Source organism: Bacillus rossius, chromosome 2, assembly GCF_032445375.1.
Source record: "Bacillus rossius redtenbacheri isolate Brsri chromosome 2, Brsri_v3, whole genome shotgun sequence".
In the NCBI taxonomy this organism is placed as follows: Eukaryota; Metazoa; Arthropoda; class Insecta; order Phasmatodea; family Bacillidae; genus Bacillus; species Bacillus rossius.
The window spans coordinates 63,018,377-63,034,729 of record NC_086331.1 but is presented as its reverse complement, the minus strand read 5'-3'; the positions used below and the strand labels follow the sequence as shown (position 1 = coordinate 63,034,729).

Sequence of the window (16,353 nt, the reverse complement as noted above, 5' to 3'; positions counted from 1 at the left end):
AACTTTTCTCTCCTTTCTTGGAATTTACCTCATACAACCCTGCCTTGTAAAAGAGCTGTTTTTTTTATAATTTATAACCAGTGCTTTGTCATCACATGACTTCAATTTACCATAACTCAAATTTACCTAGCCATGTGGACACATTCCAAATTTAAATTACCAATGTTAAAATTTTATTTTAATGAACTTGAGGTGCACATCACATTAATTTAGTGTTATTTTTGTATATTGACTATGACATAAAAAAGGAATTGTATTTGGAGGCTTCATATTTAATACCACATTGTATTTTCATAAAAGCAGTGTAGTATACAGTGCAGTCATGTTGCTGTGTGTTTAAGTCTCTAACGTTAGTGTTATATCTTTGCTTCAGACTGAGTATAAGGTATAAAGTTTATTTGTACAATTGGGAAAACCTAAGATTCACTTCATCTTTATTGTTATCAATCTTAATAGCATGTTTGTATGATTTCATGAAAAATGTACCAAGCCAAAATAATTCTCCCATTTAACCAAAATTAATGGTTGGTCAGGTCCATTCAACCATACTGCAGATATGTTAGAAATGTTGTTGTGGTTGTAAGTGTTGTTCTGTAGAAGCACATTTTTTCAAAGTTGTACAAATGTTATATCAAGATCATTTAGGCATGTGCAGCAAATGAATTGGTCTTAAGCATCCAGTTTGTTTAGAATGCACACGTGGTATGCAGTTAGCATTGGAAGGTGTATGTCCATTTGAATCTTTATCTATGTATGAATCTGTAAAAAAATGTACTACCATACAACAACTACAAGACATTTCTTGTAGAGCAGAAATATAGTAGTATTGATGGCACCACACTTATAGTTCAGTGTTTACTTTGCTCACCACAAATAAAAATGTTATATACAAACATTTTCAAGAGGTTTGTTGTTTGAAAATAGGAACTTCTCCAACACTGCATATCACATGCCTCATCCCTTAAGAAAAGACAATTTCATGAAATTAGGTAGGTACGACATTCAACATAGTTGGTTGAAAAAATGTAATGGATATAAATCACATACGCAAATTAAGCTGTTAAGTCATACAGCATGAATTCGGCTCTATTAGCAAGTAACTCCCAGCCAAGACATCTCCAGAGCTTATATCATGGTGGTACCAGTATTGGGTCTCTGACAAGACAACTCCTTTACCATCTATGTGAGCGACATCATGACCTACAGATTTTCTTGCATGTGGTTCTCCATGGTCATGATTCACATCCTGGCGTTCATGGATGTATATCTGTGAGAAGGGGGGGCGGGGGGCAAAATCATAACTGTGAAATGAGAAATGATAAACGTTATCCTACGGAGCCCCCCCCCCCACCCCCTGGGAATCCTTCAAATTTTTCGCCCATGCTGGTTGGTGTTCATAAAATTGATATGGTAGAAATAAACGTATAAAAAATACAAACCCCCAGCATTGTGCCATTTCACAACATGATGCACAAAGTCTCATACAAACTACAAAATTTACGAATAAAACTAATAAATATTTATATTGCATTTAACAAATAACTATTTATTATTAAGATAAATAAACAAATTCACATTTTAAAAAAAATCATCATAAATAAAACACAAAGTGTTTACATTGAATTGCAGTGCTTTTAACAGAATTAAACTGATACATTTATTTACAAGAAAGACCTGCTTTAAGGTTTTGACTATGGAATGTAGAGAGTATTAACACTATTAAAAAGTACTGCATGAATTAAAAACATATTAAACTTCAGATCATTCTCTTAATAAAATACATAAGTTTATAAAGAAATTTTCTTTTCAACAAGTTAATGAAATAACTTAAATAATAGCTGAATAACAACATCTTAAGTATTTATAGATATTTCACCATAACCAATGTTACAGCTGTTATCAGCAATAACGATATTTTGTGTCATAGGTATAGTTGTAGCTACCTAGTTGGTAGCACTGCTTAAGTTTAGAGAGTTAGAAAATGGAGGAAAAGGTGTGTGGGAGAATGACTGTTATTATGTGAATAAAAGGATATCGTTAACAGCATCACGACGTGTTGTTTTTTTTTTTGTGAAAGACTGACAACAGGTTATGGGCCCAGGATGCTTATAACAGTCATGAGTGATCTTCGCAACAGCGATGTTTAAATTGTGTAGGCCGGCAACGTGTTTCTCTGCAGAGTGGTAATGGCTGTGTGGCAAGCTTCTGTGGAGTAGCGGTACTAGGGTGTGGTACGCATTCAGTCACTTTTGTCGTCAACAATTTATCATCGGTGCTTGTTGACTCCGGAAAAATGGAGCAGCTAGGGATGAATACCATGGGAGCGATAAAGTATGAGGGGCAGAAGAATTGGAACGTGTGGAAGTTCCAGGTGTCGGTGTTGTTGCGGGAAATGAATCTTTTTTCAGTTGTGGATGGAACAGACATTAAACCTGAAACAGATCAAAATGAGTGGCAAAAAAGAGATGCAAAGGCTCAGAGAATTATGTAATGCGTTTGAGTGAGGCTGCAATGATGCACATACTTACTTGCACCACTGCAAGCGAGATGTGGATGGAGCTTCTTAGTGAGTATGAGCTGCAGTCGAGTACAAGAGTACACTTACTGCAACAATGTTTTTTTTTTTTCAGTTTAAGTACGAGCAGGGTTCTGACATGTCTACATATTGGTCAAAAATACAAGAATTGTGTCACTTGCTTAAACAGGCAGGAGAAGAAGTGTCGGAACAGTTCACGATTACAAAAAAATTGGTTGTCTGTAAAGTCGGTTTACGGACGATAGTTTAACGTGACAACGTCATAACAAAACATTGATGAAATAATTAATCTAGAAGAAAAGGAAATATCATATTCGGCCTGAGACTGAGCCGTAATAGGTAGAGACCGGAAAAATTCGCGAATTCATTTGGCGATAAGCTAGAATTCAAATATATATAACTTTTAGATGATTTGGCTACTGGCTTACTGTTCATCTGGACGAATCTCAACCAATTATAAACTTTTAAACAAAGAAGGATCGAATCACAGACAAGCCAGAAGAGGCGACTTACAAGTCAGCAGCCAATGAACTTGCGTTGTTTGCCCGAGTGTACAGGGGAATGTGCAGTCTATCCTGAAGGCCATCGAAACCACGGATTTTTCCGGTCCCTAATAAAAGGTTTTTGCAACCAAACCATTTAGGCATTAAAAATATTATATTCTTTAAGGAAGAATTTTTTTTTAATTTTTCTATCTTTTGTATGATAAAATCTACCTCTGTATACTTTTATGAATAAAATTGAATCATTTTTATTGAATTATCACTATTTTGTATGGATACAAAGAAGGAGTGAAATTAAATGTACAATTTAATTAATAAATTTACTTTTATTTGCATTTATTAATTCAAATATATTTATTACTTTTGAAGTGTCGGGCACGTCATATTTATGTTTACAAGTACAAAAAAAATTTCGCTTCGGGCGGGATTCTAACCGTCATCCTGTGGATTGGCAGACAGCAATACTAACCGCACAGCCACGAGGCCATATTGGAAACTATAGTTTCAGATGTTATAAATTAATAATATTCCACGCACGATAGTTGTTTGAATTTCTTTTAACTAGCATATTCTCTGTTGGACTCGAAATATTTACACGCTCGTGGGCTGCATAACTATAATATGGTGTGTGATTTAGTTGATCAAATAATAACTCATGACAAATAATTACCAATGTCAAACTAAAGCGTGAAAAGTATCATACCAGCAATAAATATTTAGTTACACAGCTAAAACAATACTCATACAACACTGTTTAAATATATTGATTTACACTAGTAATTAAAATAATATGTACTTGTAAGAACGCCATTTCCTTGCGAATATACTCCCGTGGCACGGTGCACAATAACCTCGAACCCTGCTATGTTGTCATCTGCCCTACGCCATGTGTGGCGACATGCGCAGGCATGATCCAACCGGCGCGACCCGCCTATCTCTGCAGCATGGCGGGGTGAAACCTGAGCAGTACGCCACCACGTGCCGGCCGAGTTCTCTGTACCGTACGCAACATACCAGAGAGATGCCACGCATGCGTAAACAGGACACATCCGTAGTGGGACATCTGTAGTGGGACAATTTTTCGTGCGTGCAGCCAGCGTTCATTGATTTATTAGACGTTGTCACGTCAAAATATTAATGTCACTGCCAGAGAGATTTGGTCACTTTGTGACAGCATGGGAATCTGTAGAAACTAGTAAACAAAAACTTGATGACCTGGTGGCACGACTACTAGTGGAAGAAGAGAGGTTAAGATCTAAAATCAAGGATGAGGATGTGGCTATGGTGGCAGGATCATATAAAGGGAACACAGTCAAGAAGACAGGGGGATTTAAGTGTTTCAAGTGTGGATTCCTGGGACATGTGGCAAACCAATGCAGAGAGGACAAAGACTTACGAAAGTGTTTTGAATGTGGCAAGAAAGGACATCTGAAGTTTCAGTGCAAGCAAAGAAAGGTATAGGCCTATACATGAAAATGCCTTTGTAATGTCAGAAAGTGTATTGCGTAGTGTAAGAGATTTGGAGGACCATAAAAGATCCACCTCTTGGATCATGGATAGTGGAGCAAGTGAACATATGACATTCGAACGTGGCCTCCTCATGAACTTTACACCAGTATCGAATAAATGTGTTCTCGTTGGTGATGGACGTAGTCTTCAGGTGCAAGGTATCAGATAAGTAAATGTGAAAGTCTACAATGACAGAATTATGTGAAAAGTACCTTGAACCATGTATTGTGGGTCCCTCAGCTGAAAATGAATCTATTCTCAGTATCAAGTGCAATTGAAAAGGGTCATACTGTTAAAATGGCTGGCGATCATTGCTATGCATATAAAGACAGCCAGATTCGTGCGATGGCAAATAAGGAGGGAAATTTGTATATTCTGGATGTAATCATGGAACAAGACTGCTTAGTGGCGGTACGCTCGTTGATAGAGTGGCATGAAAGCTTATGTCATCAGAACCTGGACTATGTGAAAAGTGTCTTGAATCAAAACAATATTAAGTACTCAGACAAAGTGAGTCATGTGAAGCATGTCTGGAGGGAAAAATTAAGAAATTACCATTTGGTGAAAGCAAACAACACACTGATGCTCCATTGCAATTGGTACATGCTGATGCGTGTGGACCAATGGAGGTAGAGTCTGTGGGAGGGTCTCGATACTTTCTGCTACTGAAAGATGACTACTTAAATTACCGGCAAGTGTACTTTCTCAAGAGTAAATCTGAGGTGTCCCAGAAGCTGAAATACTACATACATTTTTCTGAAAAAGCTACAGGTCTGCCTGTGAAAGTGCTTAGAAAAGATAATGAAGGAGAATTTGTGAATCAGGAAGTGAAAGCGCTGCTTGAGGACCACGGAATACAACACCAGACAACAATACCGTATACACCAGAGCAAAATGGAAGAGCAGAACGGGACATTCGCACCTTAGTGGAAGCTGCTAGGTCCATGCTCAGTGGGAAAGGGCTTAACAAACAGCTATGGGCAGAGGCAGTAAATACAGCTGTGAATGTGTTAAATAGGACCTCAAAGGCTAGAGAAAATAATGACACCATATCAAGTCTGGGAAAGGAAAAATGTTGATTTGACAAAACTAATTCATGTGTTTGGAACAGAGGTATTTGTCCATATACCGAAAGAAAAGAGATTGAAGTGGGACCCAAAAGGAGAGAAAGGTGTTTTTGTTGGTTACAAAGATTCCAAAGGGTATCAAATTTACTTCAAAGACAAGAAGAAAATTGAAATAAAAAGGGATGTGGTGTTTGTAAGACTAAAGGGATGTAAAACAAGGACTGAAACTGAAGTAGAAGAGATTGAAATGATTGGCCTAGACCTGACTCAAGAAGATGAACAAATAAAATCAAATTCCAGTACTGATGAGGAAGAAGTACAAAGTGAAGGAATGTCTTCTCCCTTTAAAGGGTTTGAGGATGCAGTGACTGAAGGAGACCAAAGAAAGGGGAGACCAATTGAAGTGTCAAGCAGAGAAACCTCCAAAAATAAGTCACCTAAAACATCAAGTGGACGGAGTGTAAGAAAGCCAGCGTGGTGCTCAGAGTACGATCTAGGACTCGTAGCAACTGATGCGGTACCGAAGAGTTACAAAAAGGCAATGAATAGGGAAGACTCACAATGTTGGGTGGAGGCAATTAAGGCCGAGCTTCAGCAGTTACATGAAAACAACACTTGGACGGCCTTACCACAGGTGCCAGAAGCAAAAGAAGTAGTTAGTTCAAAATGGGTGTTCACAAAAAAGGGAACTGAAACTGGGGAAACTAAATACAAGGCAAGACTAGTGACAAGAGGTTTCGAGCAAGAATGTGATGTTTATAACTTGTATGCTTCTGCGGCAAAACTTAAAACTTTCAGAGTGTTTATGAGTGTGGCCACCAAACTGAACTTACCAGTACAACAAATGGATGTATGCAGTGCATTCCTTAACAGTGAAATTGATGAGGAACTCTATTTTAAATTACCAGAGGGTGTAAATTCAGAGTATCCTGTTGGTAAACTAAATAAGTATATTTATGGCCTTAAAAATGCTCCCAAATTGTGGAACTCTAAATTTGATAAAGTAATGTCATCACTGGGTTTTGTACGTTCTGACAAAAATGCCTGTGTTTATTCTAAATGTAAAGGCAACACCAAAATGTTTTTGTTGGTGTATGTTGATGATATTTTATATTTTGGAAATTGTAAAAATGAGCTCAGTCATCTTAGAGATGCACTATGTAACACCTTCAAAATGAAAGAGCTGGGTTGTGTAAAAAGGTTTCTAGGTATTGATGTCGAGCAGGATTTAGCTAGTAATCGTACAACCATAAGTCAGAAACAGTATCTGCAGAACTTACTTGTGTTGTATGGTATGTCAGAATGCAAACCTTTGTCCTTGCCCATCGACAGAAACTTCAAGTTTGAGTTATTCAAAAAGGAATAATCAGAAAATGAGGAAATAGAGTCAAAGTGTAGAAAATTAGTTGGATCCTTAATGTATGCTGCAATGGGATCAAGACCTGATTTGCGTGCTGTTGTTACAATCTTAAGTAGATATCAGAACTGTGCAAGCACTTTACTTTACAAACTTCTGCAAAATGTTCTTAGGTATATCAAGGGTACGTTAAATATGTGTTTAAATTACTATGGGAACAGGAATGATGATCTAGTAGGCTATGTGGACAGTGACTGGGGAGGCAGTGATGACTAAGTCTACAACTGGTTGTTGCTTTAAGGTTTTTGGCTGTACTGTTATCTGGTTTTCAAAAAAACAACAATCAGTGGCTCTGTCATCCACTGAAGCAGAATTTGTTGCTCTTAGTCAAGCTGCCAGTGAGGCTTGTTGGTTGAAAGACTTGTTGCATGATTTTAAAATAAAAGTTGGTCCCATCACTCTGTTAGAGGATAATCAGTCTACTATAAATCTGGCACATATGGCCACTGACAACTCTAGAGTCAAACATCTAAAGATTAAGAAGTGTTTTGTAAAAGAGAAACTGTTTGAAAACATCATTAGGTTGGACTATGTTAATACCAGTGACCAACTAGGTGATATTTTTACTAAGCCTCTTGGTGGTGTACTGTTTGACAAATTTAGGAAAAGATTGTTTGTTTCTTAAAAATATTTTGTTGAGGGGAGGTGTTATCGGCAATAAAGATATTTTGTGTCATAGGTGTAGTTGTAGCTACCGAGTTGGTAGCACTGCTTTAGTTTAGAGAGTTAGAAAATGGAGGAAAAGGTGTGTGGGAGAATGACTGTTATTATGTGAATAAAAGGATATGGTTAACAGCATCACAGCATGTAGTTTTTTTTGTGAAAGACTGACAACAACAGCAACCTACAAAAACATATAATTGCTCGTTGTGAACTATTAAGTAACTTATATAATCATGTTAGTACAAAAGCTTTAACAATAGTATAAACACTACAAAAATACAAAACAATATTTAATCACAAATGTCTATCACTGATACATCAACTCAATGATTGAGTATTATTTAAAAAATCAGAAAAAGAGAGACATACTCAAAATTTATTCAAAGTATAGCCAAACAACTTGAAATCAAGTAAGTAAATATTATACAATTTATTTATAGTGTTTTCTGATAATGAATTGAAATATTTATATAACTTATTTGACGTACTAGAAGTCTTGGTTAGTCGTGGAAATTTTGTGTGCACGCCAGCACTCCTCAAAACAAAATCAGAATCTTCATACAAAGTTTCATATTTTCCAATAATATCATAGTTTATGAGACATGGATGGCACAAATTATAAATGGGTATCCAGTGTTCATTAAAACTCATTTTGGGGTCAACTAAATAAGCTGCAAATTCGTTAAATGTTACATCATCTCCTTTTATCAAAGATTCATTGGAAGGATTTATTCTGTAGTTTTTAATAATGAAACGACCAAACCTTGTTTGAAAATACTTCGAGCTATGATAACGCTGTTCTAATTTGTTGTGGTATGCTGAAAGCAACCTCTCAAAAGGATGCCTCACAAATAAAAACTTTGAAAATGTTTTTAAAAATAAATTAATGTCTGCAACAGAATAGTTGCTCAGTTTTGACAAAAGCCCCTTTTCATGAGCAACACTTGCTGGAATAGCCAGAACATCAGTTGTGTTGGCTTGTCCAGTTAAAACCAGAAAAATTCTTTTCCAGTTTGTACAAGCAACCTAGAACAAAAAAAAAAAAAAAACCCTGTATATTGATTATCTAACATGAAATTGTACCTAAATAACTATAACTCGAATGCTTTTTGCTCTCGGAACAAAAACACATATTGATACTCAAGCTGCAAAATTTGGGTTCTATTTGAAATCCAAGATAAGATTAAAACACAAAACTATTTCACCATCTGAGATCACAGCATGAGCTGAGATTGACTCTTATTGCACTTGGAACCAAAATTTTATGATGGTTCCAAGACTTGATTTGTTTCGATGGCAAAGAAAATTTTTTAAACCAAACAAAATTCCTAGGCCAAAGATTTTTAAATGTACGGAAATTACTTTGAACAATTTGGATAATCAAGAGATATATTGCAGTTTATTTTATTTTAGAATACAAAAGTCTTGCTCAGTAAAGCATAAATGCACATGAAAACAAAATACCTTACAAAATGACACACTGTTTATAATGACAGTGTTTATAATTCTTTTGACATCATATTTACTCTCAAATTAAATATTGGAACCAGGATCGATAAATCCAGGCTCAAGAATTGGGAAGTTCTGTTTTGCAACTCATTTCCAGTGGAACCCCAATCAAATCAAAGGATGAGTTGGAAATAATATTGTTCAATCTTCGATAAAGTAAGATAGCAGTGAAAACTTAAATCATGCAAACAAAATTGACACTGATTTCTGGTGTAATTTGCGTGTTGTGAATTTGTTGTTTTGTAAAAGAATGGCCTGCTGGGCGTTCAGTTATATTGTGGTGTTGAAACAATAAAGTTATGGAAACGTCTATTGTCTTATTTCATTACAGTCACAACATATTTGGCGATGAGGATGGGATGTCTTATGTTTGGTAATAAAGTGGTTATACCTGATCAATTGAAGGGTAAAATATTATCATTACTCCATGCAGATCATGTTGGTATCACGAGATGCAAGTTGTTAGCACGGTCTTATTTGTGGTGGTTTGGAATGTGTAACGATATTGAACGGAAAGTGAGAACATGAAAAGTGTGTCAGTCAGTCCAAAATTCTAGTCGTAGAATAACTAAATCATGGCCCAATTCTAAATGTCCTTGGTATAGAATTCACGTGGATTTGTTAGACACTCACAAGGCAAAGTTTTTGATTGTTATTGATGATTACACGAAATGGATAGAATGTTTTGTCATGAGTAATACAAAGTTGGATGATGTTATTTTTAAGTTAAGTGAATGTTTTTCTAGATTTTCTGTACCTAGTGTTATAGTGTCTGATAACGGTCCACCATTTAATGCTGAAGGATTTGATAGTTACTGTCGTAACAGAGGAATTAAGTTAATTAAAATTCCACCATATAATCCTCGCTCTAATGGCTTAACCGAAAGAGAGGTGCAATCTTTTAAAAGGTCCTTGTTAAGATCCGTACTGGCAAATAGTACTGTTTCATTACAGACCAGTGTTAATCAATGTTTGTTTTCACTAAGGTCTACTCCTTCAAGCGTTACTGGTGTGTCTCCGATGAGTCTCACGTAAAATTATGAACCCAAATGTCCTCTTTCTCTGTCGAATCCAGTCAGTTGTCTTAAAAATAAAACGAATTGTTCGCAAACATCCAGGAGGGGAGAAGTAAGGTTCACTCCTCCTCAAGAATGTACTTATAAAATTTATCCAGTTAACGACAAAGTTCTTGTAAACTTGCATTATTTGAAAGGTCAAGTAAAATGGTTACCTGGTGTTGTCATCAAGAGAATCGGTAATGTTGTATATTTGGTTAAGCTTAATTCTGGTGAAGTCAAGAAAGTGCATGTTACACAATTAAGAAAGAGTTACTTATGTGACAATGATAATTTTGAGCGTAATTATTGGTTTCCATTACCCTCAAACACCGTGCCTAATAGCCAATTTGGAGACTAAAATCCAGAAAAGAATTTAGATTCAAATACTGGCGAAACAATTGATGTTGATTTGCACGAAAGACCTGTAAGAAATGTTAAGCCTCCTGTCCGTTTTTCTCATAGTCAGTATGACTAGTGTTTTAATGATTTGAAAGCGGTTTTCAACTTAAGTGGAAGGTGATGTTGTATATGTTACAGTTGGTAAGTGTGTTTTTAGTGTATTGTAAAGTTGGTGTAATTTCCATGTAGCGAATTTGTTGTTTTGTAAAAGAACAGTAAAGTTATGGAAACGTCTATTGTCTTATTTCATTACAGTCACAACAATTTCTTCACTCCTTTTTAGTCAAATAATGATCAAGTACAGACATGTATAAATGCTAGTTAGGAAAATGTCAGACTATTGTCACAGTGCTTACTTAACTTAGCTTACTGCCTCCTTCCCAAAAATAAATATATTGTGGTAGTGAGAAATGCTGTGATGTGGTCACCTGGTGATGTGAAACTTGCTGTACATACACACACTTGCAGCTGCATATTCCTGCTTATTACAAATTTAAACTATAATTCATAAATAGTTGTGAATGTTTTATCTTGAAGCTTTTCTGTGTTTTTTGGCACACACAACCTGTGATTACAATTTTGTACAGAATTCAAATACAGCATCTATATGCAATGATGCTTGCTTGAGTAATTTATTTTGCCAACCATACACATATCTAATATAGTAACTTGTCACAGTGAATTAAAAACAATTTTATGAACATTTCAGTGAATCATTAAATTATTTAAAATTTGCTGCCATAGTCTATGCAGAAAAATTTCTTCACAGATGATTTTTCCATTAGGTTAAGAGCCCCACCTAGCTGGGCACATATATGGTGTGCAGAGCTAAAGAAAAAACCACGTGATTTGAAAACTGCTCAAGATATCAGAGTGCTGTATGTTTACGAATAGCACTTATATAACACTAAGGGTTGATGACTAGTTATGTTTCTGAATTTTGTTTTTAAACTGTATTTTTAGAAGAGTGAAAATGGCAATAATTTTTAGGCATGAAACAACCAGTACTGATTCTTGAAAACACTCAACGGACTTGCATCACACCTTTATCTTTATTTCTCCGCCATATACATAATGTAATATTTACCGCTTAAATCTCATAGTTGCCCTATGCACAATGAGAAGACTACGTGCTAGTTCAGAGCCTTACCCTTAGAAGCAATTCCACGCTAGAAGCACCAGTGAGCATCACACTTATCATCTCGCCTCACTAACACAAATACACACCCGATTAGGAAAATTACATTGGTGACAACCAAATTTTTAAATACTTACTGGTAATTATGCATATCTAAACGCAGAAAATTATTTGACACCAATAGAACACAGAACCGAAACATCATTCATCTGTAAAAACACCACTATTCCTTTGACCACAAGGAAAAGAGAGCAAACAACATGAATGATGATTTATACGTTGATGGATTAAGAAGGGGGTGAGAGCAGATGATACAAATACAAATTCAGCCCTCTTTGTCCCTTCAAAATGCAAAAATTTGGGTCTATAAAATCTAAGAGTTGATTTATTATTTAAAAAAATAATACTATCACCTGCTTTCCCAAATTATTTCATAGTCAATGGTAAACTCATGCAAACAATACAAAGAGAAGCATTTGTTACATGAACCTAACTTCACCAGCCACATAAAAATTAGATTTCCTTTTAATTGTCTGATAGCCCTAAACAACACAAAGTTTATAATAAAAATAAAATATACAAATAGTTTATCTTTTCTGTTTGACCATTTTGGTTGTATAACGGCCTCTTTAAAAACATTCCAATTTGACCAGAAGTAGTAAAGATAAAATAAAAACAAATTTTTTTAAAAGCTATTAACACTGCTGAGGAACCAAATACAAGTCTTAAGCAAACAAAAACAAAATATAAATATTAAAAATTATATAAAAAATTAAATAAATTGTAAGAAAGTAAAAACCTTTATTACCAATATTAAGGTTAAGAGTTTGACCTTAATCACATTCAATTCATCCCACAGCCACAGCATAAAGTCAGAATTTGCATTGAACTCTACTGTTTGCAGTGTGGCTAACTGAACCTCACTATAAGTGTCTTATAAATCCTGCTGAGAAGACAGAGTACACCTATCCCTCACTTAGCACGTCTTCAGATTGCGCAGATTCATTTAGCACAATGTGAATTTTACTGCCCCAGTCTTGAATAGTACGTCTGTAAATTTCAGTTAGCACGAAATCTCGGCAGGCAAAAAAAAACGTCATGACGCTACGTAGTCTGTTTCAACTTCTGTAAACAACAGATGTACCGTGGGATACAATTAGCCAAAAAAGGGGGAAGAGATGCACGTGCAGGTCTATTTATGCTATCGGCTGTTGTACAAACATCAGCTATGGCAAGTTAAATTGCGGCTATGGAGTGTAAAGGACAAAATGTTTTTACGTCCGCGCGTATGCCGCTGTGCCATATTGTTGTCGCCTGTCCACAAACCAGGCCGTGAACTGAGTCTAGCAGGTGGCAGGTAATTCATTCAAACAAAAGCAACATCTGTCCATTCAGCTGCCAGTAACTGTACGCGCTTGATAACTCATAATTAGGGATGGTGATTTTTAGTTTTTGCTAAATAGATGCTAAAATATGCTAAATTATATTTTTTCCGCTATAAAATGCTAAATCTAGACTATTCCGAGATAAATGCGAAATCAAGGCAAAAAACGTAGATTCGTCTTCACTCTACACAATTTATTTACCAATTGTATTTTGTTTCAGTTCAGTATCAAAAGAAACCATCATTGATTGTCCATCATCTTGCAGAGTACAATTTTTTAGGCCACCATATTGCGACATCTCTGCTTCGTTGCGCTAACAATTGTAAGTCCCATTTTCTGGCTGTGTTTCACGTGAAAGCCGCGTTCTTGTGCAGTCTGTGGAATGTTGCGTGTTTACAAATACGTGCATACTCGTGAATGTGTTGTATACTGTTATTTCTCGTGGTAAAAATGGGACGAAACGTCATTTCCATTCGCAATCGCATAAATGAATACAAAAGTGAACAGTTATAGGAAAGTGATACGAATATTTTAATGCACAATTTATGTAATCACCTTCTGGAATGAAAAAAAAAAAAAAGATTTACTTGTAAAGCACATTAAATCTGAGGGACATCAGACTGCAAAAAAAAAAAAAAAAAAAAAAATTGCAGAGAAGTGGGTTGAAGAAAAAAGGTCGGTAAAACGGCAAGCAACTGTTTATTTTTTAAAAATATACTTTTCTTCAGTAATGTAAAATGAGAGAATTGGCTAAATTGTGTTTTTTAAATGCTACAAAATGCTAAATTTCAAATTCAAAATGCTAAATGTCATTATTTTAAATGCTATAAATCACCATCTCTACTCATAATGCATCATGTTCAAGTATTTGAGACAAAACTAGAAATATTACGGCGCGCAGATTATCATGAAGGCCACACTTATGTTGGTCGCACTTTAGTTTTAAGCAAGTCAAATGTGCGCACAATCGTACGAAATAAGGACTCTTACCAAAAGTTTATATAAGTCTGATGCTGTTGGTTGTACTAGCAGGAATATATTTGACATTAGATACCGGAGCAGAAATGAAAAGATGATTCACGTGGAAAAGGTTGTTAAATGAATGTTACAATGAAAACAAATAATCATTGGCCTGACAGGATTGGTGTGAACTAGATGGTGATACGCGAATAAGCAATTTAATTTTTGAAAAATTAAAATGTAATTATCTGGATAGTAATATCGGTTTCACTGTCAGTAAAGGATGGTTTGGAAAGGTACGCGACGTGAGTTGAAGGTCACGCCCGGGTGGGCAAGCCAGCCAGTCGACTGACGATAAAGTACATAACCACGTATCTCCTATTACGTGGTGTTGTATTTGTCATACAATGTACAATGAGAGGCATATAAAGATAAATGGTGTGACATATTTATAGTTGAGTGTTACTCAACGCATTTAAATTATGTAAAGTGTATTTTCCTACACAGTTTTGGAACACATTAAATAAATTAGCCTTGCTATTTATGGAAACTAATGGTTCAGAATACGCGATTTTGAATAACAGCATTTTTAGGAACGAATTAGTCGTGCTAAGTGAGGGATAGGTGTAAGGGAGAAAGTGCACTGACATTGCCACCACAGAGTGCTGGTTTCCTTGCTTCTGTCATAGGCTTTCCACTAATTGGCCACCTTCAAGTTATTCTCATAATAAATTGGTATGATTTGTAGCATAACAACCACAAACCATATACTGCAACCATACAGTGCAGTAATACATTACCGATGTAGAAAACTTAGTGAGTACTGACTTATTAGCGGCATGCAAATAACAGTTGTATTGATGTAGAATAATTTCCATATTTTTCAAATGCAGTGGTAATATATCTTGTTAGGATATTAGCATTCTAATAAATTAATTTCAAACATGGGGTTGAGTAGGTATTCAAACTCATGCCATGTATAAAATTGTAGTGATGGCAAAGGACTCATGCCAGTAAAAAAAAAAAATTATTTATCGAAAGTACAAATCAGCAAGTCGTGTGAAAGGGAAAACGAGATAAATACACGGAAGGGGTTGATAGAAAACACATTAATTCAATATTCAGGTGATGGGTGCACAATAGTGACAGCAATGATGAAGAAATTATAAGAATACATGCATGAGATACATGAAGAAAAAGAAAATGGAGTGAGATAAGTTAAAGGTTTGATGATGACAGATACATGGAGAGTAATGCAGAATGCCAAAGATGCCTAGAAAGTTGGGGATTAAATATGTCATAACAAATTCATAAGTAAATGGAAATGTTAGCAATTGGAAGCAGACTTAAGAATAGAGATATAGCTCAGCTGTAGGACTTTACTAACTAAAAATTATATAATTCCACATTTTTTATTTAAAACAAGATTATGTTAAACTTAAAAAAAAAAAACAATTTATATGTATATGAATTATACATGCAAATAGAAAATTTCAAGTACTTTAAAACATTTTATTGAATCATGCCAACATCATAAACAGCCATACCTTCGGAACATAACAGTAAAGCAATTTGTGCCTTTCATCGACTAGTATATGATCCAGCTCATGTTTATTTTCTTCACTGACTGTGCCTTGTGTCTTGCTATATTTTTTAATATCATCACACATCGCCTGCAGATGTTTCCTCCTGTGCTTGTGAATTAACTTTAGAGGCAGTTCATTGTCAGAAGCGTTTTCTAATAAATGTTGAAACTGCAGAGATTCCAAACTACCTGAAAAACAAATAGAAATAGTGTGGAGACTAATGGAATGAACATTAAAAGAAGTAGTCAGCATCTTGAGATTAAGGTACAAACACTTAACTGAAGCCCTCTCAGGAAGTTCCTCATGGAGCTAATTTTTCTGTAATCTAACTCAGCATTAAAAAATTATATTCAGTGATATTCAAATGACAAAAGTATTGTAAAAAAATTTATGTGCTAAATAGGAAAAATACATCATTATTTGTACTCATTAAAAGCAAATAATTTATTTATACAATATTAATGAAAACATAATCAACCCAACCAATCGCATGAAATAAATCTTGCATTTCCTTATTATTTGGAATAAAATAATTATTCCTGGGGCAAAGTGATCTCAGTGTAGGAAAGTCTGTGGGAACAAAAAGGAAAAAAAAAAAAATTAAAAATACATAAAAATTTGTT

General features: G+C 35.2%; 1 protein-coding gene across 5 annotated transcripts in view; it reads right to left on the bottom strand.

Annotated features, from left to right (window-relative positions):
- Window positions 1-1,519: 1,519 nt before the first annotated feature.
- Window positions 1,520-16,353, bottom strand: part of LOC134529329 (carbohydrate sulfotransferase 11) — an 86,681-nt gene continuing 71,847 nt past the window's right edge. For 4 of the 5 annotated variants that reach the window (XM_063363280.1, XM_063363279.1, XM_063363281.1 and 1 more), the window contains 2 exons: window positions 15,692-15,918; window positions 1,520-8,721 (listed from right to left, as the gene is read on the bottom strand). In XM_063363280.1, coding sequence (XP_063219350.1) covers window positions 8,065-8,721; window positions 15,692-15,918 — 884 coding nt within the window. In that variant the 3' untranslated portion in view covers window positions 1,520-8,064. The remainder of the gene's footprint in view (window positions 8,722-15,691; window positions 15,919-16,353) is intronic. The other variant, XM_063363283.1, reaches the window with a different exon arrangement.